Source organism: Caloenas nicobarica, chromosome 4, assembly GCF_036013445.1.
Source record: "Caloenas nicobarica isolate bCalNic1 chromosome 4, bCalNic1.hap1, whole genome shotgun sequence".
Lineage (NCBI taxonomy): Eukaryota > Metazoa > Chordata > Aves > Columbiformes > Columbidae > Caloenas > Caloenas nicobarica.
In genome coordinates, this window is record NC_088248.1 from 40,489,149 (window position 1) to 40,513,773 (window position 24,625).

Below are 24,625 nucleotides of genomic sequence, written 5' to 3' on the forward strand. Positions count from 1 at the left end.
CCACTTGTTCAGTGCACAACGTGGAAAGGGAAATATTTCTCTGTGAAACTGAATGTATTTGAAATAAAGGAGAAAGAAAAAAAAAAAAGAAAAATTAAAAAAGAGAGTGGGTATGTTGCACTATTATGCTGTAATAAACTCCAACGTGCTTCCCAAAAGAAAAGCCTTACATAGCAAAGAAGGTTTTTGCACCATCAAGTGTGAGATATATCAGCATTTGAGATCACAGCATGGATAAGAACCTGACATCAGTGCTTGAGTAACTACAGCATGATTTAATTTTTAATGAAAAAATGCTTTTATTAACATTTATTCTTATTCCAGCCCATCTTTGGGAAACTGTTTTTCTAATGTGTAAGGCATAATATGATAACAAAGACTATGTCAGAAATCATTAAATAGACTCACAAGTTTACTTCAATGCACATCAGTAATTTGGGGAACCAGTCTAAAATGGCAGATGGGGATCCAGATTCTAATTAAGGTTAGACCAGTTCAGACCTGGAATGCTAATTTATTTGTTTCATTGTTTTTCCCAGTAGAACAAAAAATGAAAAATGCTAATGCATATTGATATTGAGAGCCTTCGTAGTCCAAAGCTCAGCAAAAATAACCACTAGGATTTTTATTCGTTAAAACTGGCTTTGTTTTCTAGAGTCGATATGATCTTAGGTTGCAGACTTCACAGGCAGCCAGGGTCAGTTCGCCTCTGAGCAGACTGCAGAGTTCCAGGCATCCCTGGGCTCAGAGACACGAGTGCATGAGTGGCTTCATCCTGATTTTAGTACCTGGACGTGTACCTACCACTCCCTGGGCTCTGCTTTCCACCGGAAAGGGACCCACCCAGACAGGGGCCACAGAAAACTGGCTCAAAAGGGGGAAGGGGAAGTAGGGTGAACCAGAACCGTAGGCATCCTCCACACAACCCAACCATCAGTGAGACACAGGTGCTCATATAGCATGGTCATTACTTAACAAAGGCTAAATTGGCCAAAAGAACTTACTTTTTTGGCAAGTCTGAGAATGCCTAACGACTAAAAGTGATTTTGCTAGTTAAATTGCCTTGTACTACATTAGGTACATCAATAGGAATTTTGTCAGAGTTAAAGCTGTTCAACCGTTGTGCAGATACTGAGAAAACTTTGCTTACAATACGCTAACTTCTGGCTAAAGAATTTCTTCAATGTGTGTATTTAATTTTAGTTTAACAATAGGATGTGTTAAAGCAGAGGTAAAATGTATAGTCCTATACTGTAAACATCAGAGGGTATAAAAAGAACCTTTCTGTGGCATATGAAATGTAGCTATGTACCGTTTTGTCCATCTTTGTCTCCAAACCTGTTGAATAGTTTTGTTCACAACAACTTGGTTATGTCAAGTTAGAGAAAAAGGAAATATTTATGTTACTTTTCCACCTCTCTTTCCCTGTTTTTACTACTGAATAAATACCAACAAGATACAGTCGAATGGTTGGTGTCTTAACAATTTGTGAACAGTTCCAGAGAAACATTTCACAGTATAAATCAGAATGATAATAATCATAATAACACATGCAGTTAGCTTGGAAGCTGATTATAAATTCTGAATGTCACAAGTCATGGAGTGGTAATTATCACTTCTAATGAAGAGCATCTTCTAAGACCCAGTTTAGGATGTACAGATTAACATTCTACTTTTTGAGGAGGTTTGTCAAGATCATGGATCAAGTCTCTTTCCATAATTTTTTGCCAGTGGTGTACTACTTCCATAGTAGTATTACTGAATTACATTATGAAGTAACATTTGGAAACCTACTTGAAAAATTACAAAGCCTTTTCTCAACGTGCTAGAGAGTGTAATAATGATACTTCCTCACTGTCTTCATCTGCCTGAAGCCATCTGTGCAAGCTTTATTTCTGCTTGTTATCTACTATTCTATCAGCCTGCAGTTGTCTGGTCTCCGTGTCCTTGTCCATGTGTTGTCACCTGCACTAGTAAAAGTACTCTGTTTTTTGGTTTTGTGCTTTGTTTTTATTTTTGTCTGACATTTAGGCCATTCGAAATAAGCCTTGCTGTCTGCCAGTCCCACCAGCTTTGTGAGAGTATGTTCTAGCACATGTTTGTGCAGCTGTTCTCCAGCTCGTACTTCGCACTTCAGTCTCCACATTCCATTGCGATGCTCTGCTTCACTCAGCGCCACTGCCCATGGCAAAGCAGTTAGTGTGTGGAAGGAACAAGAGGTTTTTAGTGACTACCGATGCTCAAAAGATTTTGTTCACAAAGGAAGACAGTGGTAAAGCTCAGAGAATTTGTAATGTAGTAATCCAATCAGTTAACTTAATAGCAATACTCAAAATTCTGGTTTTGCTCACAACTCTCCTCATCAGAGTTACGGTGCTTGGATTAGTAAGTGCTTGTGCATTGCTTTTAAGTCATTGTACAGTGATAAATATTGCTCACTACTTAGATTCAGTTCCATTTTTCAGGTAGCTTTTACAAATGAGATTGCTGAGGAAAAATAGCAGAAAGTGAAGCATAAAGTGAGGTCAGAATATTTTTATCTATTAAGCTTTTTCATTATTAAAGAGAGTTTTAAAAGTATTTGAGTACTTATCTCTCATTTTTATCAAGGACCACTCAGTGTTTGAAGACCTTTAGCATTCTGGCCATGACTTACCAATTAGCTTATCTGACATGGTGATTGCTTGTTGAAGGATTTTAGCTATATCATTTAGTGAGAACTTCCAAATGTAAGCAAGGAAACTTTTCTAAAAGCACCTGACTGACTACCATTAATTCCTCTCACTTCAGATAAAGAAGCAAAGTGATTTTCAGAGATTAAATAAATGGCATCTCTTTTCCTAATGCTCTGCAACATATGGCTGAACTGTGAAATTTCAGATTACGTAGAAGAACCTTCCAGCCTGATGTGTGCAGTTCGTAACTGTCTGAAGTTGTTAATGTGAGGAATTGTTGCTAAAGTGCATATTCATAAGTTGTCCTTGCAGGGATGAATTGTTCAATGTAAAAATAACAGGAATCTGTCAGTGAGGTCTTTTTTTGAAAACAATCTTTGTGGTTTGGCCTCAGCAAGAACATTATAGGATCTAGATTACACTTGGGGAGAAATTTTCAGTTCCATAAGATAGTAATTTAATTGCTGCTGCAGGATGTATCGTTTCATACTTCCCGTAAGTATTGATCTGTGATAACAGCGGTCGGCATTTTCAACCCCACGCTGTCCAGCAGACGGTTCAGATTCAAGAGCAGGTGTTAATGTGGCGAATAAACAGGAAAATAGAGCAACCAGGTAGAAGGCAAGTCATTTAGATGACATGAAGAAGGAGGAAATATAGACTACAGTGATTTAGGAAAAAAAATAAAATTCAGCAAAGGCTGAATTTGTGTATTTTTGATGGGTCAAATGCTGCATTGTTTGAAACTAAGATGTACAAGGAAGGAAGGAAATTCTTTATATGAGATTTTCAAGACTGGTGGCAGAAAAATCTGAGTGAAATGATACTGTGGATCAGGTGACTATATGCAGCTATTTCTGCATTCCTATTTAGCTGAAGTTTTCCAGAAGAAATTCAGTGCAAGGTAACTAGTTTTTTAAACACATATATATTCACCCCGGGTTTGTTTTCAGAAAAATTCAGAACATTCATAAAAGCTTATTGGGTTTTTAAAAGTGCATGTAAGATTACTATAAAATTTGGTCCTGCAGAGTCTTTTCAGTTTAGGCACTTTTGCAAGTTTTCACAACGTGAAATACATGATGCGATTCCAGTGCTGAATAAGCAGGAACGTTTCACGAAGTTACCAGTATCAACCATTCTCCATTTTTACTTAGGCAATTGCCTTTCTCACTCAGAAATATAAAAATGGGATTAATTGGATCTTTTAATAATGAAAAGTAACAAGTGATGTCTGTCTTTTTCCCTTCAAATTGTGCCCACAGTCTAGTTTTTTTCTTTAATCTCATGTAACTGTAGCTGTGATGACAATAATGTAGAGTATGAGAAAATGTATTAACACATAATTGACTGACTTTAGAAATCTGTCTCCATTTCATTTGCAACACGTCCATTTGTGTCCAGAAAGAGATGATGTGAAGATGTATAACCTATGGAAAAGTACGTAGGTACAGTTTTGAAGAAACAGACAAACCAATGGGGTTTCATTGGGGAAAAAAAAAAAAAAAAAAAAAGACATTTTCTGCAGCCTGATGATTATTTTGGTGAAAATACCAAAGTGTAGCAGAAATACTTAGAAAAGGTCAGTCGTGGTATTAAAATGACTTCTACTATTTTGCCAAGTCTTACTTGTTTTAACATCTAACTTATTAATTAATAGTGAATTATTTCCTCAGTGAACATAACTTCTTTTTCAAAGGGTTTTACTGGTTTTATGTACCTTTTTCTTATTTAATACTATTTTCCAGGTTATTTTGTGAAGACATTTTGGTGCAGGTGTAGTTTTTCCCTGTGGCAAATAGTTTTGGCTAAGCCACCTAGTTCATTTTGGCAGGTACTGGTTACATTCAGGGACTTCAGGGATGCGACTTAGAATAAGGCCTCCCATGCATACATTTGCCTTTATCGATTCCTGCTGATGACTTTGATTCAGAAAACATTTCATAAAATAAATAACATTAAGTTTGGGTAGAATTTTAGCCACCTGACTGAGATAGTAATTTATTCCATTTTGTGGTCTAACCAGTCACTGGAGTGAGATGGGAGCTTCACAGAGAGTGGATTTCCTATCCACTGTCACCTCTCCATGTGTATACATTACACAGGTGGAGTGTTTTCGATTATTATTAGGCGGCATTGGCCGAAAGACCTGGTGCTACCTTCTGCAGTCCTCAGACTACACTGAAACATTGGAATCAGAAGTTTCCCTGCCTCGTCAACAGTTCTTAAGGCTCCTCTTGGTAGTGACGCTTGAGCCCTTCATGCTTCCCAGAAAAAAAATAAATGAGACAAGAATTGAAGTGGGATCCCGCAGTACCTCAGCGGCTCCAATGAACAGCAGCTCTTGGAGAGATTGTACCTAGCTGAGGTTTAGTGATGCTCGTGCTTGTCTGAGCCATGAAATAAGGAGATGGCATTATAAATTCTACCTCCTGTTCTTCTGTGTATGCTGTAGCTTTCCCTGTATAGTTCACAAATTATCTGTGTTATACGAAAGTCTTTTTCAGAAGATCTTTGTTTAAAACAAAGTACATTTTCATAAACTCGCTAGATGTATAAAGCTATTGACTTGTGTGTTTAAAGCTGCCTCAGTCTTTTGGCAGATACTAAATCATTACACTAACAAGCCCAAAGTCCTGTGGTAAACCGTTGTCTGATGAAACAGATAGCTCTGGTGTCCAGAGCCTGCAAAGGGTCTTAAAAGTAAAAACAATATTGACATTGAAGGATAGATTAAATACTGCCTTGCTGATTTTGTTGCTTTCAAAGTATTCTGCAGAGTTTTGCTAGAGTAGCTGCTGAAGAAAAACACACAGTAGGGTTATTGAAACAAGAGATTACGAAAAGTCACTGAGACATGTTCAAAGGAAGCTGAAGTGGTTTTTTTTATTTTCTCAAAATTTTCTTCCAAAAGCATAATATAAGTGTACTGGTGTATGTACAATTTAGTCATGGAAAATCAAAGAATACACCTTTGTATCGAAGAGTTAGAATGTATTGTTAATCTAATGTTTTAATCGCCTAATCAAAATACCACAATCAGTTAATTTAGTGTAATTTAAATTGTATTTAAACTTATGCAAATTCTCTGATTGTTCCTTGTTCTTATTAATAATGCAATTAAAATGCAAAAAAAAGCCAGCATCCTAGTATCTACCCTTATGTCTGGAGTTACGCATCACCCCACTCTATGTTGCTCCAATGAGTCACATGTTGAGTTCTTTGCCAGCAGGACTATGAAGTTGGGGGTTTCTTCCTCTCAGGGTTAGTCACTTCAGTTTTTTAATACTTTTTGGTAGAGACTGATTTTCTTTTAGAGGGAGAACCATGCAACTACATGAAACTAAGCAACGTGCAAAGAAAAATACTGTAACTAAAGCTGAGAAACACAGGATAAGTGGCAGACAACTTACCACCAGTAATGGTGGTGTTACAGCTAGGGCAAGCTAGACAATAATCATCAGATATTTAAGCAAGTTGCAGGTATAGCCTGTGTTTCTTATGCATTTTTACAGATCCAGCAAATCAAGACACAGCATAACAAGTCTTATGTCTTGATGTGTTTAATTTTTTTTAATAAAAACTGAGGCCCATTACTAGCACTTGGCAATGCCAAACTGAATGGTCCACAGAGCTACAATATAAATGAGCACGTCAATCCTTAATTCTCTTGAAAATGAAATGTACACTTGTGTAAAGCTCTTGTTTTAAAGAGTTGGCTGGTAATCTTAATAAATGGAGCACATTACCTTTGTACCAAGAGAAATTTCCTGTTAAGGGAGTCTCTTATCCTTGAGAGAATTTCCTCTGAGCAAAGTGAAGTGCGTATCCGTGAAAGAAACCAGGTAGCATGTTATTTCCTCCTTCTGAACATCTCCAGCTGTTTGTTTGAAAAACGGGTTCATTTGTACTTCATTTGTCTGTGAGTCTTAAGTGTTCTCCCTTTTACTGCAAGCCACAAAGTGAGCCAAATTACCAGATGCATTGCTAAGATGTAGTCTGCCCTTTACAGCAGAACTAAAAGCGCAAGATTTTTTTCAGCGGAATAATAGCCTGGTATGAATAGAAGTCATATTCATTTCAGAATATTGTAGTTACTTCTATTTTACCTTTTACTATAGCACTCTTAACTGGTTTGGTTTTTATCGTTCTCCTGTATTCAGCTTTACCCGTACTAGCTTTTATTTACTCTCCTGTCATTTTTCTGTTGCTCTTATTTCCTTTCAGCTGCTTCTGAGAAAATATGAACACAGAAACATAACTCTAGAAAATAATTTAGAGCTCTTGCTATAAGATAGCTTCAACATGAATCTAAACGTGTTCTTGACCTATAAGCGCCATCATGGTTTGCTTTCCACAGCCTGCCAAGCCATTTAACCACTCCATCTAATGATAAACAAAACTAGAAATGCCTTTGTTAAACAGGAAACTGAGTCGAATTTAATTGGTTTGGATTTTTTTTTTCATTTCTGAAAGTAAATCCACCAAATTAGAACAGTTACAAAACTGGTATCTGGGTCACTGGTGGCATTGCTTCTCTGTTTGATTGTGCTTGCTTTTACCTGTACCTGTTCTGTGTGATTTCTACGTGTTTTGCTTGGGCCTAAGTTTGCTCTTAAAGAAAGAGAGAGGAAAAAAACCAAACCAAACAAAACAAAACAGGGGAAAAAAAAAAAGAGGCATGAGGGGGGATAAGTTATTTTAAAAAAACAGCAAAAATGGAAAGAAATTATTACATCTTTTCCATGGAAAAACTACCAACTTTATAGGTCAAACTACACATAAAATGCAAAAATATTTTTCTTGGATTTTTTTCCAGGCAAACCATTGCTGGAACTGCCATGGAATTTAGTGAGTGACTATTGGAAGGGGCCCATGTGGTTCTGAGTAGTTGGAGAAGGTTATCTGTAATAGTACATCCCTTGATACATGATTCACACAATGAAAAGTTTTCCTGGGGACAATATTTTCTGCCTTGATTTTTTTTTTTTTTTGGCATTGCACTTACATGCTTACCACCCTAGATCTTTAAATTAAATGGCTGGTTTTCAGCTTAGAGTGCAGAGACAAATATTATTTTCCTATTTTATGCATTGATTAAAAATATTAAATGTTTGCAGCGAATGGCAACAACTTTTCTCACTCTTTTTATTACACCTTTTTTTAAAAGACTTTCTCTGCTAAAGGTGGGAAACCTCACACTAGCACAAAATTGGGAGAAAGTGTAAGTGACACGCAATGTGTGAACCACAACATTTCCAGTTCGGAGAAAATGTGGTGAGGGGAAGATGCATATAATTCTGGTCAGGACCAGTGAGGTTTCTTGGATCAGCCAAGATATTGACAATCCTGAATACTTTAAGTAAAAAGTGTTTTAAAATGAAAATAAGACAATTTTTGGTTCTGTTCATGTATTTCTTAAATTCAGATATTTCTGTTGTAAGTTTAAATGCAGTTTTTGACAAGGTTATTTTTCATATGTTAAGGAAATCCAAAATACAAAGGTTATTTGCTCTGTTTCATCTATAATCTGTAGTTTTAACAGTAATAAAGGTATGAGAGTTGTGTTCAGAAGTACAGCATTTTGTCTGTCTTTAAGGTTCACTAAAATGCTGTAAAGCAGATAAGACCAGTGTGGTTTTGAAATATCTTTAAACTTTCCAAGAACAATAAGATATGTTCATGGCAATGATTTATTTTTCACTTGATATCTGCTGATCTGTTAATCCTTTACTTACAAAAGATTTGAAAAGATCCCTAGGAAGAGGTTGTGTTTATCCAAGTAAAAGCCAGAAGTGGCAAAATCTTGGTTTTAATTCTGGAGTCACATGGCTGTCCTGATGGAGATGGAATGAGCCTAAGGCTCAGCTTTCCAAAGAGATTTAGGACAGTCCATTCCATCCTTATTCCTTGTATCCAGAGATGATTGTGTTAGTGTAAACTTTTGTGACATATAAAGTAAAAAATACTGGTTTGTATCCTATGTCACATCCTCTATATTTTGACATTGCAAGACAGACAACAGTTTGTGGGAGGGAAGGTGATGGAAGAATGTGTGAAATAAGCTGTATAGAAATGTATGAGTGTAGTGTGAGCCTAATCCCATTGTCATCATATGAAAGCTGCTAGGAGCAAAATGATATATTCTACTTAATAGCCAATATAATATTTATTTATTTAAACTTTGGATCTTAGCTGTTCATTTAATATTCAGTATGTCTTTCTGTTTCTTAAATTCACATCCTTAATGAGGGAACCTGCCAGACTAAAGAGAGGATGTGAAGAGCTTCAGAGATACTGCAGAACGGTTGTGACAGCCGAGAGATAGGAAAAGACAGGTTGGTTCAATGTGTAAAACAAAGGGAGAAAAAAAGATAACAAAGAAAGGAAAGAACTTGATGTCTTCTCTTCCAAAACTTGACTTATGCAGCAGCTTCATTTATTTGTTCTTTTTCTTTTTTAAAATAAAAAGTGAAAAGCCAGTCATCTATCCATGAAAAAAATATGGTGTTATTGTTTGATTAATAACTCATACTGATGTTAGGAGATGCCTAATTATGCATCAATATTTGCCTCATTATGTAGAGGAACATCATCACAGAAGATTAGTCGACGAACAGAGGATGGTTTCCTTTTTGATAATTAATTATCATGCTTCAAAATATGTAACCCAAACAGCAGTCTAGTTCTTTCACTATAATATTTTTGTAAACCTAATTTTGGAAGCGAACTGTTTGATGCAAATAATTAAAGGAAAAGAAAAAAGATGTCTGACCTAATCTCAAAAACATGGCTCAAACAGATTGCTTTTCTTTCCAGTAGGTTGCCAGAGAATTCCCATGGACTGCAGCTTTCTGAAAACCTCTTCAGCAATATTAAGTCCATCATCTTTCACTTCACTCCTTAACACAGCAATGACTGCAAAGGTTATATCAAGAACATGGCTAACTTCTGCAAATAAAAAGTTTAAAAAAAAAAAGTGAAACAATTTTGAGAACTACAGTTTCAGCTTAGTAAAGACAGTTTTAGTATTGATGTTTCAGAATAAGGGATGTATTTCCACTCTAGACAAAGTTGAAAAAGAGAAAACTCTCGAACAACTAAGAAAACTAAATATTTGGATGGTGGCATGCAGCAATCAAGAGAAGGAACTGGATATTTCCTTTAGCAAAAAGTGGCCGTGAAGTTTATAAAGGCCTGCATTCCAGCTTTGTCTACTAATACCAGGTGCTGTGTTGTAGGAAATAAAATTCAGGAGATACAAAGGATATTTAAAAGTGCATGGCTACATACTTAGTTCTAGCATTTGCACTACTAGGAGTTTAAGGCCTCTTTCAGTAGGTTAGAGAAACCACATTAAGTATCTTCATCTTTTATCCTGCTGCAGGATGTAGAGCTTGAGTAAATTCATCACTCCATAATAAAGACTTGGTGTCTCAGAACTCAAATTCCTATGTCAGAGAAGGCCTTTTTTAAAAAGCCAAATGTTGATACAAAAGTTAGAAGACAGTGGTAGCTTCTTGATATAATATCAAACTTCAAGGAGAATAAGGTATTTCCCAAACTCTCTTTTGTATTTTGAAATCTTGGTTTCAAAGCATGTTTCAAGGCCCTTTCTTATGTACAAGAATGAACCCATGCACTAGCAAAAAGCACTCACTGAATTCTTGAGGAAAAGGACTAATTGCAAGCTGTGTTTAGGACCTGATGTTTTACCTGGGATGGTTAGCACATAGAATGGACAAGAACTACAGAAGTGTAGTATCTTCAGTTAAGCAGAAAGTTATTTAAATACTCCGCTAAGAGATGGTCGTATTCCAGCATCTTTAGGTTAGTAGAGCCTAAGGTTTGCAACGAGTTATAGTGTCAGTAGAATTGTCTGGGAAATAAAAGGGTTCGGTGCAGGCAGCTGTACCAGAATTTGATTCTACTTAAAAAGTAATTACATGAGTTGTATGACTTCCATTTTCCCCCTTCTCAAGGACCGCTGTTAAGCATTTGAGAGGTTAAAAAGAGCAATATGAGAGAAAACTCTTCCTTGAAGACATCACCTCCTGTAAAAGTCTGTAATCTGTTTTGCAGGAAGAACTAAAAATATGTGACATAGTTTCAGGCAAAACAGAGAAAAAGTCAGTGTGAAGACAGGTCTCAAAATCTGCAAGACTGTTTACAGTGTTAGAAATATATATTAAAAAAAAAAAGTCTTGCATGATAGGTCATCATTTACAATTTTTTAGAAATAATATTTTTAGAATGCAAAAGTGTGACTCTGAAAACAATAGGATAGTGTCTGCAAGCAATGTGTTGATCTCAAGGAAAGTTAGGCTTTCCTGCATTCACTTCAAAATGATCTTCTAATGGGTCTTGCAACCTGGAAGAAACCTCACAACCTTCCCCTGGGGACGAGTTACTGTATAAATGTATATGTAGTAAACAGATCTGTTAAAAAGAATCAAACTTTAATGCAGCAAGGTCACCAGTTTGACAGTCCTGTACTACATAATTGCATCATAAAATGACCTGTGAAGGCATCTGTATGTTTCTCTGTTAACATATATTCATCATAGTTTCTCTGATAACTCATCCCATTGCCCTTCTTTGAGCTGTAGCCACAGTTACATTTGTTGAAGTAGTGGTGTTAAGAAAGTGCCAAAGCAAGGGCGCCCATCCACGGTAAAGTCTCTGTTGTAAAAAAAAAAAAGCTTTTGTAACCTGTTCTGCCTTACTTCTCATCACCCGAGTGGGCAGTGTGTCTATGAGAACGCTGGTGTGGGTCACCTGAGGTGCAGGACTACAAGGGTGGTACGGGGAAGAAATTCCTCCCAGTTTGGTTGAACTTTATCCCATAAGCCATGCTGCTGCAGCAGTAAAGCTGTGCTGGGAAGTGAAACTGCAAAGTGCCATTCAATGTGAATTGTGTGGTTTCTTTTCAGCCTTCAGGTCAGGCACTTTTAGTGCTCTCAACCCACACAGCTGGCAGGAGGACAAGCGAGAGGAGCGTAGGTTTCGTTTCCTGCACTAAGAATCCTCTCTCGTTTAATTTGCTGTATCATTAATTGTGTTCAGCTTCTTGATCACGTTCCAGTTCAGAAGATTATTATGTTTACCTTGCAGCAAAAATAATTTCCTGATAATTAAGTTTTACTTCCTGTTTAAGACTGCTTCACTGTGTATTCTCAACGAACTTCCTCATTCAGCAATAAGGGGCTTGCATTTTATAATGTGTCATTCCTTTGGTGAACAAAATTATTCCTAGGCATATTATAACTTGCAAACCATTTGGATACAATCAGAGGAACAGAGCTATAAAAACGACATATTTCCTCACTCCTTTTTCAAAGCTAGTTGCATAGGAAATACAAATTGGGCAAATAGTCAGAAATGGGTACAGGCACCTATATGAAGAAGCAACCCATAGTTGTTCTTCTGGCAGTTCCAAACCCCTTTTCTGAACATGGACACTAAATGGGTGTGAACATCCTTAATATGTAAAAGATAATTGCTTTAAAATTAGACACACAAAAAATACAAAGAAATGGTAACTGTCTTTATTTTAAATATTATAGCTAAAAAAATCTTTTGTGGGGATATGTTTAATTGTAACAGCTGCAAAAGACAGGCTAAAAAGCAGAGGTGGATACAAGGTTTTTTTAAATTTGTTTAAGTTTGTGTATTAAGTATATAAGATAAATTAATAAGGAGTAAGTGCTTAAGTTCTTTTTGCCTCCATTTTAAGGCATAAAATACATTGAACATTGACTAATTCCTGGAAGGGTTTAACTGTGACACGTAAAATATGATTTGGGTAATTTTGTTACTTTGGAAGCTTTCAGAAGATAAATAACAATTAGATCATTTAGTCTTTGGGTAAATGGTAGCTCCACCTTTCTCCCAGCTGCAGACCCCCTTCTCAGAGCTAGACCAATGCAAACATAGCAAATGAAGGAGTCTGCTCTCAGCCGTGGAAAAGACATGAGTTATCGTACTACAACACGGGTAAGAGTATCAATAACTATCTTGTACAACTGGCGGTTGGAATAAATTAATAAAAACAAAAAAGCATCTTTCATTCTTTCCTTGTGAAAAGGGAATATTTGGATCCATGCCAGCACTACCAACAAACTAGCAAGCCAGCCCTAATTGCTCATGGGGTGATCTAATTTACTATGCTAAATTACTGCAACCTAAAAATGAAGTGCTTTGCTCCCTTCTCTGTTCGCAAAACCTGGAACGGAAAAGTACCTCAAGAGTTTAATGATGCTTCTGTGGCATCAGTATAAGAAGTCACCACACCTTCTATCTGAGTAACCTTCTGTGTGTATTCAATTACCTGAACACTCATCTTGTTGACAGAGGTCTGAGTTGCTTCTGTGCTGGCGACAGAATGACTGTGATAACAGTCACAATTACATGGGCTCAAAGAAGTGGAACAAAGATACCAGGATCTCTGCCTGTCTCTATTGACTGAAGCTGTAGTCTGAGAAAGTCTCAGCAAATCTGGGTAGCCTCACAGATTCTGCAGTTCCAACCACTCCTTTCATGTCTTATATGAAAGCCCATATACTGCAAAACATATTTGTTCAGAGAAGTCTATAATGAATAAAGTCAAGCTAAGCTGCATATTGATCTGCTCTGTTCAGCCTCCTGCTCTCAGTAATGCTGACCGTTTGAGGCTCTAGCAAAGGAATGTGTGTTTACTCTTGAGTTCGGAGATTCTTTCAACTTTAACAGGCTGTAGTTGAAACTCAACATCAAAATGAAGGTGCTATCTGGAAGTTTATAGTCATTGATGTGTAAGTGATGAACTGAACTATTGCACATTCAGGATACTCTCCACAGCATTGTAATATATCATCCAATGACTTAAGCTGATTATTAATATCAGGAAAAGAGACTGCATTTAACTTGCCCTGAGCCAGCTAACCCAGTCATCACAGCCAGGAGAACAAGTTTCCAAGTGATTGGCACAAATGTCTCTCTAAGCAGTGCTACTCCTAGATGAGTGTCTACGTACCTTTTCTCAAGTGATCTTATTCTTCAGTGTGCAAAACTGTCTGGAAAGAAAGGGTTATTTAGTGCTCAGATGAGATTCCTGTTAGGCAATTGCTATATACCAGACAGTTATAAATTTTGCTCTTATTTATCAGTCCGTGTCAGACTTACCACGTCCAACATTTTTCACAGTACCTGTCTACTTCTAGAATTTGTTTTAGTCTGGCATGGCTATGGATCAGATGCTCAAATCTCTCTAGCAGTAAATTTGCCCATCCTTCCTCCAGGATTACTCAGGACTAATTAGGTGTAAAAGACTTTGGATCTGGGTGTCTGAAGGAAGAAGGCTATCACATTGTTCTAGGTGAAAAGTGAAGACATAATGGAGGATAATCAAAAGACTGGGCAACCGTTGGAAATGGCAGTGGACTAGAATGGGTGACCAACTAGAAAAAGGTGCTACTTATATCTTTGAGGAGGAGAAAGAAGTGGATCTGGTAACTGCAGACCAACAAGCCTCAGCCCACTGCTTGGAAGCATGAAATACATCTTGTTGGGTGGTGCCTTGCCATCTACAAATATAATATAGGATGTTCATCACAGATTTACCAACTGCAAATCATGTTTAAACAGTCTGATTGCTTTTTATGATGATGGTGACAAGGGAAGGGTGATAGATGTAACTTGCCTTAACTTTTAGAAGTTTTAGTCCCTGTAACATTCTCACTGGTAGGCAGAAGCAGCATGTGCTGCACAAAAAGACTTAGATGGGTTGGGTCAATGCACTCAAAGGGTATTTAATCGATAGCTTGATGTCTATTTGGCAGAATATCTTAGGTAAGTATTGGAGGCAATGTTAGTCAATATCTTCACCAATAACCTGAACGATGAGATAGTGTATCCTCAGCAAATCTGTGGATGATACTAAAATGGAGAAAGTGGTTGACACATCAAATAGTATAGTGTCAGTCCAGAGAACCTCTACAACTGGGCAAAATAAATCTCATTAGGTTTTACAAGGAGTGCTGAATTCTGCACCTAGGTGAGTAACCTCATGTACCAGTGAAAATGTGAATTGGCTAGCTGGTGTGCCATGAAGGACCTGTAAAGGTCATAGTGGATACCACATGAACAGGAGAAAGCAGTGGTCTTTAATCACCAGAAAGACAGACTGGATTGGGCTATGCTAGGATAGAGTGAGCAGATAAAATGAAATTATGCTTTTTACGATGTTGGTGCTGCATATACCTGTAATTCTGCACCCAGTTTTGGCATCTGCAGTTCAAAAAGGACAATAAAAGCTGGAGTCAGATTAGCAGATGACTAGCAAGACTGTTACGGGCCAAAAGTATGTGACCTTAGAGAAGAAGCTGAGGAACCTGAGCTTATTTAGTCTGGTAAAGCAGCAGCTAAATGGTGATCTATTAATAAGAGCTGCCCACAGCAGCTTGAATGGGAATTGCACAGATGGCAGAACTGAATTCCTCCTGGTACTGGCAGATGGTACAAGAGGAGGCAACAGCCCCAAGATGCTGCTTGGAAGATTCACTTCGGACTTTAGGAAAAGGTTATTCACAAGAAAGATAGTGCGGCAGTGGATTAGCTTACCCAGAGGTGTAACCAGGGGAATTGTCCTTCTTGGAGTCTTTGACTTGGCTGGAAAAAGTGGCAGCTGACCTGGTACAGCCTTTGCAACATTTCTGTGTCCAGCCAGCATTTCCAACCAACCTTCTGCAGATAAGAAACTTCAAGGGAAACTGGAAGAAAGAAAGATACCCAAACTCATGTGCTCACTATGTATTGTCTCTTCAGACCGATTTGGTTTTATGGTAGTATATATAGAGGCAGTGAAAGTAAAAATTACAACTGCACCGGCAAAGGCTATTTTGTCGATCGCAGCAGAAAACAGTAACTGAATAATCATAGGTCAGTAAGTTTCCTTTACGTATTTGCTGCCAAGCTTAAGACTTAACCTAGACAGAAGCGTTTCAGTCATCAAAAGATTAAGCTGAGGTATTCCAGAAACATGTATGCTTAAGGCCTCGGGAAAAGAATGGAGGGTGTCCTTGCTAATTTTACCTGGGAAGATGCTCCTGTCTTGCAGAAAAGGACATAAAGTGATGGAGCTGCTTTTCACAATGAGAGCCATGGGTGTTGCATAAGTGTCCTTGCAGGTTTTTCTGTGCATATTGGGCACAAAGCTCTCTCCTGCTGAACAGAGAGAAAAAAGATGGAGAAAAATCTTCTTGAGCTGGCCTCATTATTGTTGCATGTCAAAACAGCCTTTAATTTTCACCAACAGAAATAGTCACTTGCAGATTATTTTACTGATCTAGGATCACAGACTACCATGATTTTGGCTGTGTTGCTTCCTCCCATATACCTGTGTGCTGGTTTGACTGAAAATGAGTTAATTTTCTTCGTGCAGTTAGAAACCTTTCTTTTTCATAGCTAGCACAGTCATTATTCGGACTTAGATTGAGAAAAAGCAGGTAACACCCCAGTACAGAGTTACTGGTTTTAATTGCTCTGGTCTGAGAGCCAAGGACACTCTAAGCACTCTGCCCACAGGTGTCAGGCATTGAGGAAGAGTGTCATGGATGGGACAGAGCTTGACTGACATCCAGACTGATCAATAAGGGTATTCCATCCCATTAGCGTCAGCCTTCATATTTAAAGAGTCGGGGCTTTCCGGTTTCTCTCTCTCGGACATCCCTGCTCTTGCTTTTTCGTTCCTTTTGTCAGAGCTGGGGGAGTTTGGTTTGGAATGTTTAGTTCAGCTTTTTGCCGTTTCGCAGAGGCCTTTGGGCTTTTCTGCCTTTTTCGTCTTTCTTCTCTCTTTGGGATCAGCTGTTGGGACCGGGCGTTGCTTCCTGCGACTGGCTGCTCGGTGTGGATGGAGTTCGTGGGGAATTGCCTTGATTATCTTTTCTTTCTATTTTTTATATATATTTACTAATAGTGCATTAGTATTTTGTTATTTTATTGAACTGTGTTTATCTCAATCCAAGTTTCTGCCTTCCCTTTCGATTTTCTCCCCTATTGGGCAGGAGGCGGGGAGGGAGGGAGTGAGCTGCTCTCGTGGCTGTATTACTAGCTCAGGTTAAACCACAACAACCTGTGCTGAGGTAATAGGAGAAGCCAGCATATGTTTTCTACTACTGTAAGGAGGTTTTTTTGAACTATTCTTATATGGTTCATGTTAGGAATGGCAGGACAGCTCAAATTACATACTTCTCAGTCAATTAAAGTTAAAAATAAGCAGATTGAGTTAAGATTGTTTACCAGGGCATTTAGCAGACTCTGTTGCTGTTGTAAATTATTTGACAATTTACAGGTCAGTGATGCTGTAACAGAGGTTGTCAGTATTTTGGGGTAGAAATCGGAGGTGCTACAGAGGTGCAGGGGCTAAGCTGTGTTATAGGCATGGATTTGGAATGGACCTGCCTGGCTGTCCAGAAGAGATGCTTAACAAAATACTTTATTTTCTTTGTTTTTCCTTCCTATTTCATGGTCCACGTTGCAGTCAAACAACTGAAGACCAGCTCAAGCTTTCACATCCTCTTTTAAGTCTCTCTTAACACCTTCTCAATAGCCTTGGAGGAAGATCGTTTGTCACATAGCACATGTTGCCAGGAGGTAGCAGTGTGATAATGAAATATTCCCTGTATGTGTCCCAACAGGAGAGAAGAGTAGCAGTTCTGGTTTTTACTGCTAGGATAATTTTTTTTTTTTTTCTTGACAAAGGCAGAACCTGGATTTCAAATTTCTTTCTGGATGCCAAATTAAGTAACTGGGTACTCTGCTTGAGTAGATCTTTAATTACTATGACCAGGCAATTGTCTCTGCTATTCTTTCAGGAAGACTTCTCCAGACTTTATACGAAGACAGAGAAGGCCAACACAAAACATTTACAATGGAGAATTTGTTTACAGACTGTCGCTAGAAGAGACATAATGCTTCCCTTTATCATCACTTGTCATAGCAGTGACAGCCTGTAAGCCTCCTGCCTGTGCATTATTCTTTATTTGTCACTGCCTGTGCCAACTCTTGCCCTGTCAGGTGCCTGGCATGTATCAAACATATGATTCATGGGTTCATTTGATCAACACTGTGAAGAAAAGAATGATGTATTTTCTTTTAAATTACAGATTAGACATTTACTCGCCATATCTAGTGACAGGGGCTTTGGCTTCTTTATATCCAAAGTGCACCATTTATAGCTCACTGTAGAATTTAAATACTGGCTTCTCTCTCATGCCTATCTCTGAAAGTGAAATTTATGTAACAGTACAGCATATAAATGAAACCATCCTACATCCCTGTTTTAGTGTCATGGCAGGCTAGCTTGAGCTGTTTCCTTTAGTAATAAATGGGAAGAATGCATTGTCCCCTGGACATTTAAATGCCTTTTTATTACAGGTTGCTTTCTATTTTATTAATAAATACTACATTATAATTTCTTTCGGATAATTTCTTTAGTATTATAATTTTGCTCTGACATTGATTGATACGTGTTTACTTGGGCACTTGAGCTTACTTGCTTCTAAATGTGTATGGGGTTTGTGTGTGAGATTCTTCTTCTGGAGATAATGTTAGCAACACGGTAATGAGGAACTGTGACAAAATGCAATTGTACTCTAGGAAATAAAATATATATTGTTTTTATCTTCTATGAAGGAAATTTATGAAGTTCTGTGAACTGCGCTGGGCAGTTTATTTTGATACTTTTGGGAAAAGATAATGTTAAAAAAAAAATTGTTAGTAATCATGAACACCTACATCGTTTGTTAATCAAAATTATTCCTATACAGAGAATTCTAAAGTCTCGTCTAGTCTGTTTTAAGCAACACTTCAGCTGTGAGATTCCCAAGTATTGTCTTTGTCAGAGCATCTGTGTCTTCGTGACCCCTGGCTTAAACACGGGCTCTTTTATTAAGTAACGAGCCTTTAGAGCCAGCTACTGACTGCAGGTCCTGCAGAATTGCCAGTTTGCTTTCAAGAGTCTCACCTATGATAATACCAGTGTATTGAGGAATGAGGGAGTGGCTTTAATGAGTGGTTCAACATGAAAGATATGTTTTTACTACTTCTATAAACAGTAGAAAATACTACATTTTTCTTGAAAGCTACTATTGTTCTACTGTCTCTGGCTGTTACTCTGTATTTGTTTATGCTTTTAAAGATTAGTAAGATTTGAAACAGATAGTGCCAGAAGACATTGCAGGGGAAAATACAAGACCCCTTTCATATTGATTTAAGTTAAAAAAATCATTATTTATGGATTGAAAAGTTGTGTGGTGGGGTTTTTTTTCCTCTACTTTAAGATATTTTCATTATCGTGACCATATTGGAGCTGGTCATTGAACTTAAATAGATGTTTTTGTAGTTACTGAGAATTTTTCCCAAATAAATTCCCAGAATCTCATCTTGGCCAAATCTCAAACCTGAAGATGTGGTGGGTATTGTTACTGGCATCTGTTTGACTGTGTCATGACTTATTGTTAGGAACTTACGGACATGTAGCTGTTTTAACAAATCTAGATACCTTATATATATGTAGTAATCCATATACTTTGATTTGCATGTGTAACTAATCTATGTCACTTGTCTATCTAAGCTCTATAAAATCAAAACTTATTAATTCTCTTTTCTTCCTGATTACTTCCATATACATCTAAATGATGTACTACTTAGATTTCTGTGTGAATAAGACAGCAAATTTTGTTTGTATACTTCTCTTTTTTTGCAAGTTGTTCTTTGAATGACAAGGAGAAAATAAAAAAATTATTCAATCATAGGACTAATTGAATAGACGAAAACAATTTTGGGATATGTGATTCTGGCATCAAAAGATGTGCTCGATGTTTTAATGCAGTTCTTCACAAATCAGATGACATGCTGTCTGAAATGTGTGAAAAGCTATCTGAGAGAGAGGGAGGAAGGTGGTATAGAGAACTCTTGTTTGTTCCATAGAATTTCAGGTATTATTCTGTCCAAAATGACTAAAATATTTAAAATTTGATAGGCCTCTTTTCATGAGTTTGTAAGGAACCTGAAACCATGAAAGAACAGTACAAACTACTATTGATTTCATAGAGTTCAAGCTCAACTACAACTGATGACAATCAAATTATATTATTCAGCTCTTTTGTTATTTAGTAATTGCTATAAGAACAGAAGAGAATGTATCATAATATGACAGTTTACATGATTTTTCCCTCAAGTATTTTCCTGAAGAGATAGGTACTCAGCTTTCAGAATTTGCTCATTGCAAGATGTGAAAGGAAAATGAAATTAAGTCCTTTGTATGAGACTGAATTTCACTGATTTTTTTTTTCTTCACCCCCCCACCCCCCGCCCCAAGACAAGTGATAACAATCAGAATGCATTGAAAGAGGGCATTTGTATTAGTTCATTTGAACATCAGTGGTGGCCATATTCAAACTGTCTATTGCAAGAGCCTTACTTTACCTGTTGTGACACCCAACTAGCGAAGATCCAATTCAGGTGTGCCTTGAATTTTCTGTACAGGCAACAGAGAGCCTACTGACACCATGTACAGCTTAGGTTGTCCAGGTAAGGCTCCTGTTTCTCTGCATCAGAGACATTAGGTGTTTCGTTGGTATCTGTCTTTACATACAAAGAGGGAAACTGCCTAGAACCAGCTCACAGGGAATAGTAAAGCAGTATGTCTGATAGACAGCCAAATTCAGAGCTGCGTAGTAGGATCCTCTGATCAGCCAGAGTCTCATTAGTGAACCCACCTCCGAGAGCAGGCAGGTGAAGATGGAGGGTTTGCACTATAGCCAAGGTGTTAAGTGCTTGCTTGAATCTTCTTACCAGTTTGTCTGTACAGTGCACAGCAATGTGGTCTTGCTCTTGGTGCTGGGTTCCTGTGCACTATTCAGTGCAAACAAATTTAGGACTTGTGGGTGGATGAGATCAGAGGGCAAAGTGTTAGATGACCTTCCATGGTGTTTGAGGACTAACATAAGCGGTACCTAGCAGGTGAGGTTTGATTTACTATGGAAATAGGTAATATCCTGTCGCTTTGCTTCATTTTCATGGCTATAAGATGATACAATTTACAACACAGAAAAAAATCCAGACTGACAGTCCTAACAGACTTTCTTATATTACCTGCAAGGTCTTTGTATCTTTGTTTTTAAGGTCTATTTCCCTTCTTCTATATTCCTGTGCTATGAGAATAGCCTTAATGGAGCTCATAAAAACAGGAAAACAGTTCAATAAATATATGCTTTAGACAGTCTTGCACGTGGGCACAAACTGATCTAAGGCTTGATTTAAGATCAGTTCAGTCATGGTACCGAATTGTAGCTGGTACCTAAAATGAGCCAGTGACACACAGCCCTTGTGCTGTGAATATGGTTGGTCACACAAAGATCATCATTCAAAGGCATAATATATCTTCCGTCCTTGTGAATGTTGGAGTATTGTGTTGGTTTTTATTGAGTTCGTAAATAGCAAAATGGGATGAAAAAAGGGATGCTGCTTTTCTTCTTGTTTCATATAATCATCTAGTCTGGAGAAGACCTTTAAAATCAAAGTCCAACTGAAGATTAACTGTGTTTCAGAATTTAAATCTGTGTATTCTACAATCAATGACAGAGTAAGAGACAAAAATTGATGTTTATCTGTTTGTTTCCCTTGTTTTGGTCTCAGACTTGGCCTTTCTCACTTGATCTAGTACTTCTCCTGGGTAGAACTATGAACACAAACCACGCTTTTGACTCAGCAGCTCTCCAAAGCGTTCAGTTTCTTCCTTTGAAAACCCCCAGTCTGTTCTGTAATCCTTGCAAGCTGATGTTCCCAGGTCTCAGGCTGCTCTCTTTTCTGTGTCAATGTACCTCAGAATTCCTCAGTGCAGAGAAGCATCCCATGCAATACTCTCCCACTAAATACGTATAACTACACAGTAATGCTTCTACTCCTTCCTAATCCAAAGGTAGATTCGGAAAGTCTTGTGTGTTGATCAGCTAGGAAGGAAAGGAGCAGAGACAAGAAAGAACATGTGCAGGAAGCTCTATTTCAGCGGGGCTTTATTTTATTTTAACACAAGGTTCTGTACTCTGCACTGTGACTTGTTTGCTTATTGCCTTTAATCTATGTGTCAGCCTTATACATTCCAGGGTACTGCTGTACCTGTATTTCTTTTGGGTAGTCCATAGCAAACTTCTTGCAATCTCTCATGATGCAAGGTCTGTATCAAGGCCTGTACTGACCACACAAACCCGAAGAATGATGATACAAGAAGCAAGCATAACCTGGCAAACCCATATGGGTGAGGCTGAGCTTGCAACCCCTGGCATCACTAAATGTGGCTTGTCACCAGTTTTAATTATTGGAGACTAAGTTTTTCTCTTCCTCTTTCCCTGCCAAATGAAATTATCAGATTTTTCCAAAGTAAGGAGTCTGATAAGCTGAGGTGTTATATCAAAGACATCAGTATTTCTGTTATAGATGTATTTAGGAAGGGGCAAAACTGTAGGGTGTTTTTTGTTGTTGGGGTTTTTAAGATTCTTAGTGTATGTTTGTAGTCAGAAAAAAAATTGCAAAGGTGCTGGTTTGGGATACAAATAGAGCCAGGTTATGCAGATAAGAGAATCTATAAACTGCTCTACTTTTGCAGCTTAATTTTATTAGGAAGTCAGCTGTCCATTTGCTTCACACTGGTATCCAACTATTAAGATCTTCCTTCATGTCTGTTTCCCTTCCCATTACAATCTAATCATGCTAGTTTGACACTTTTAAAAAATTGCTTTCTATGCATAGTTCTTTATAATTAGTTGATATAGGAAACCCACTTGGAAAGGACAATGTTTATAAAATGGCATGCCAGAATGTTTATCTGGCCTTGGGCTGCAGGAACCAGAGGATGGATGAGTATCCTGCAGTTGTTTTGGCCATGATTATATTCTGGATGGCAGGTTGCCAGTAGCAACTGCAGTAAAAGGTCCAGAGTATTAGTGTTTTCCTCTGTGTGATAAAACATAGAACATTTGCACTTTCAGAACTGTCTCAGAGAGGATTTGTGGCAGATTTTGGAGGACTTGAAAGTGACAAGAAATGGAAGTAGATAAGCTGCTGGCAGGTTGTATGCCAACCCGTCCTTCTGTTGGCTCCTCCAGGCCTGGCACCACTGACGCTTTTTTTGCCCTTCTTTCTAGAACATTTAAAAGAGAAGCTGGAGGAATACATGGTCCGTTTTGCCAAAGTGAGGATTGTACGTACCAAGAAACGAGAAGGGCTCATTCGGACCAGACTGCTAGGAGCTTCGCTGGCTAGAGGAGAAGTCTTGACATTTCTGGATTCCCATTGCGAAGTCAACGTGAATTGGCTGCCTCCCTTGCTTAGTAAGTGTGTGAGTGTTGACCAGCCGTTAAAATTAGAGCTTACAGCATAGCTTAAGCAGTCCAAGTTGTGTCCCACAACAAGGAGGACATACACTGTATAGAAGTGTTTGGAGCTGCCGTGTCTGAAGAGTCAGTATGAGAGAGAACTGGGGAAAATGCGAGCACCTCTGTTTTGTGGTTCTTGTGACTGAAGAACTGGTAGAATTTTGAAGTAGCACTTTGGCCTATTAGAGTTATGATTTATTTTATTATCACTACCACTAAGTACACCACTAAATCTAGTATTATGCTATGCCCTTACTATACACCTGAAAACTTTTGTTATACAGGTATTGTACTTCTTCCTAGTCCTCCACATTCCATTAAAACAGCTTTTGCTGTAAATGTATCCAAGACCTCAGAGTTAAATCCAGTAACAACTACATTCACAATAGGAAGCTCAGAAAGAATGATTTGCTATTGACTTCTTTGCTGGATTCCAGCTGCAGCTGGCAAAGATCCATTAGTCAAAGGAATGGAAAGAATCAATTGTTGTAGTCTAGGATTTCATTTCAGGAAACAATGTCTCCTTTTCTACAAATGTCCCCTTTTCTACCTGACTACATGCGAAGTGTATGTGCTTTGCAAAACGAGTGCTTTTTTGCTAGCAAAACCAAAGAAAATTCTTAGCTTACTGTTAAAGAAATTTGTTTAAAATATAATAGCGTGTTGTAAGTGCATGAAAGGATGGGGTTTCACCGATAAAAGCTTTCCACAGGCAGCCCTGACAAGTAGCTGTTAAACACTCTGATGTATTCTACAGCCACCTTTCCTCTGCTTTCTGGTTTTGTCCCACCATGCATAATACATTTCCACTACTGAAAAAGTCTCAAAGAGATTCTCACTCTTGTCCTCTGAAGTCTTTTGCTAAGTTACTGCAGATGAGGTGTAACCCTTCTGTTTTGCTAACTTAGACATGGTGAAATTGCGAGTTGCAAAGCCAGTTCCTTTTCTTGCTCTCTTGTCTGAAAATAAGATAGATCTAACTGGGTTTTACCTTATAAAAACTGGAAAATAAATAGAATGGTCGCAAAGGATGCATAATTGTAGTTAAGTTGCATTTGGGTATTGAACCCTCAGCCTCAAGCCAGAAACTGGAAAGGTGAGAAGAAGCTTCATCAGGGACCAAGTCCCAGCTTTCCTTAGTTCTCAAGTGAATCAGATCTTTCTTGTTCTTCCTGTAGTAGAAATACTCTTAGCTAACCAGCCAGAGAAACTAGAGATTAACCATGAGGAACGCTGGAGCCCAGGATCAATAAGCTTTATTTTGAAAGAAAAAGTAGAGCAGTACGTGAAGAAGGACAAATACAGAGTGAATACACAGCTAATATATTTAAGGATGTCATGTGCCCTGTTTTCCAAAAGAGATAAGAGAACTTCTCATAAGCATTAGGTGGCACATACTTACTGTACTGAAATCAGATGACACCTAACTATTAATAATAGTAAAGCTAATGTGTTTTTGCAAGTATTTATCTAAAAATCTGTCTTGCGATTCACTCAACGCTGCATGTGACTGAATGTCATTCAAGGAAACCAAAC

General features: G+C 37.9%; 1 protein-coding gene across 1 annotated transcript in view; it reads left to right on the top strand.

The window, feature by feature from the left end:
- GALNTL6 (polypeptide N-acetylgalactosaminyltransferase like 6) overlaps positions 1–24,625 on the top strand; it is a 442,009-nt gene that overhangs the window by 338,473 nt on the left and 78,911 nt on the right. Inside the window, exon 5 of the mRNA XM_065634412.1 lies at positions 22,859–23,044. Within this exon, the coding sequence (XP_065490484.1) occupies positions 22,859–23,044 (186 nt within the window). The remainder of the gene's footprint in view (positions 1–22,858; positions 23,045–24,625) is intronic.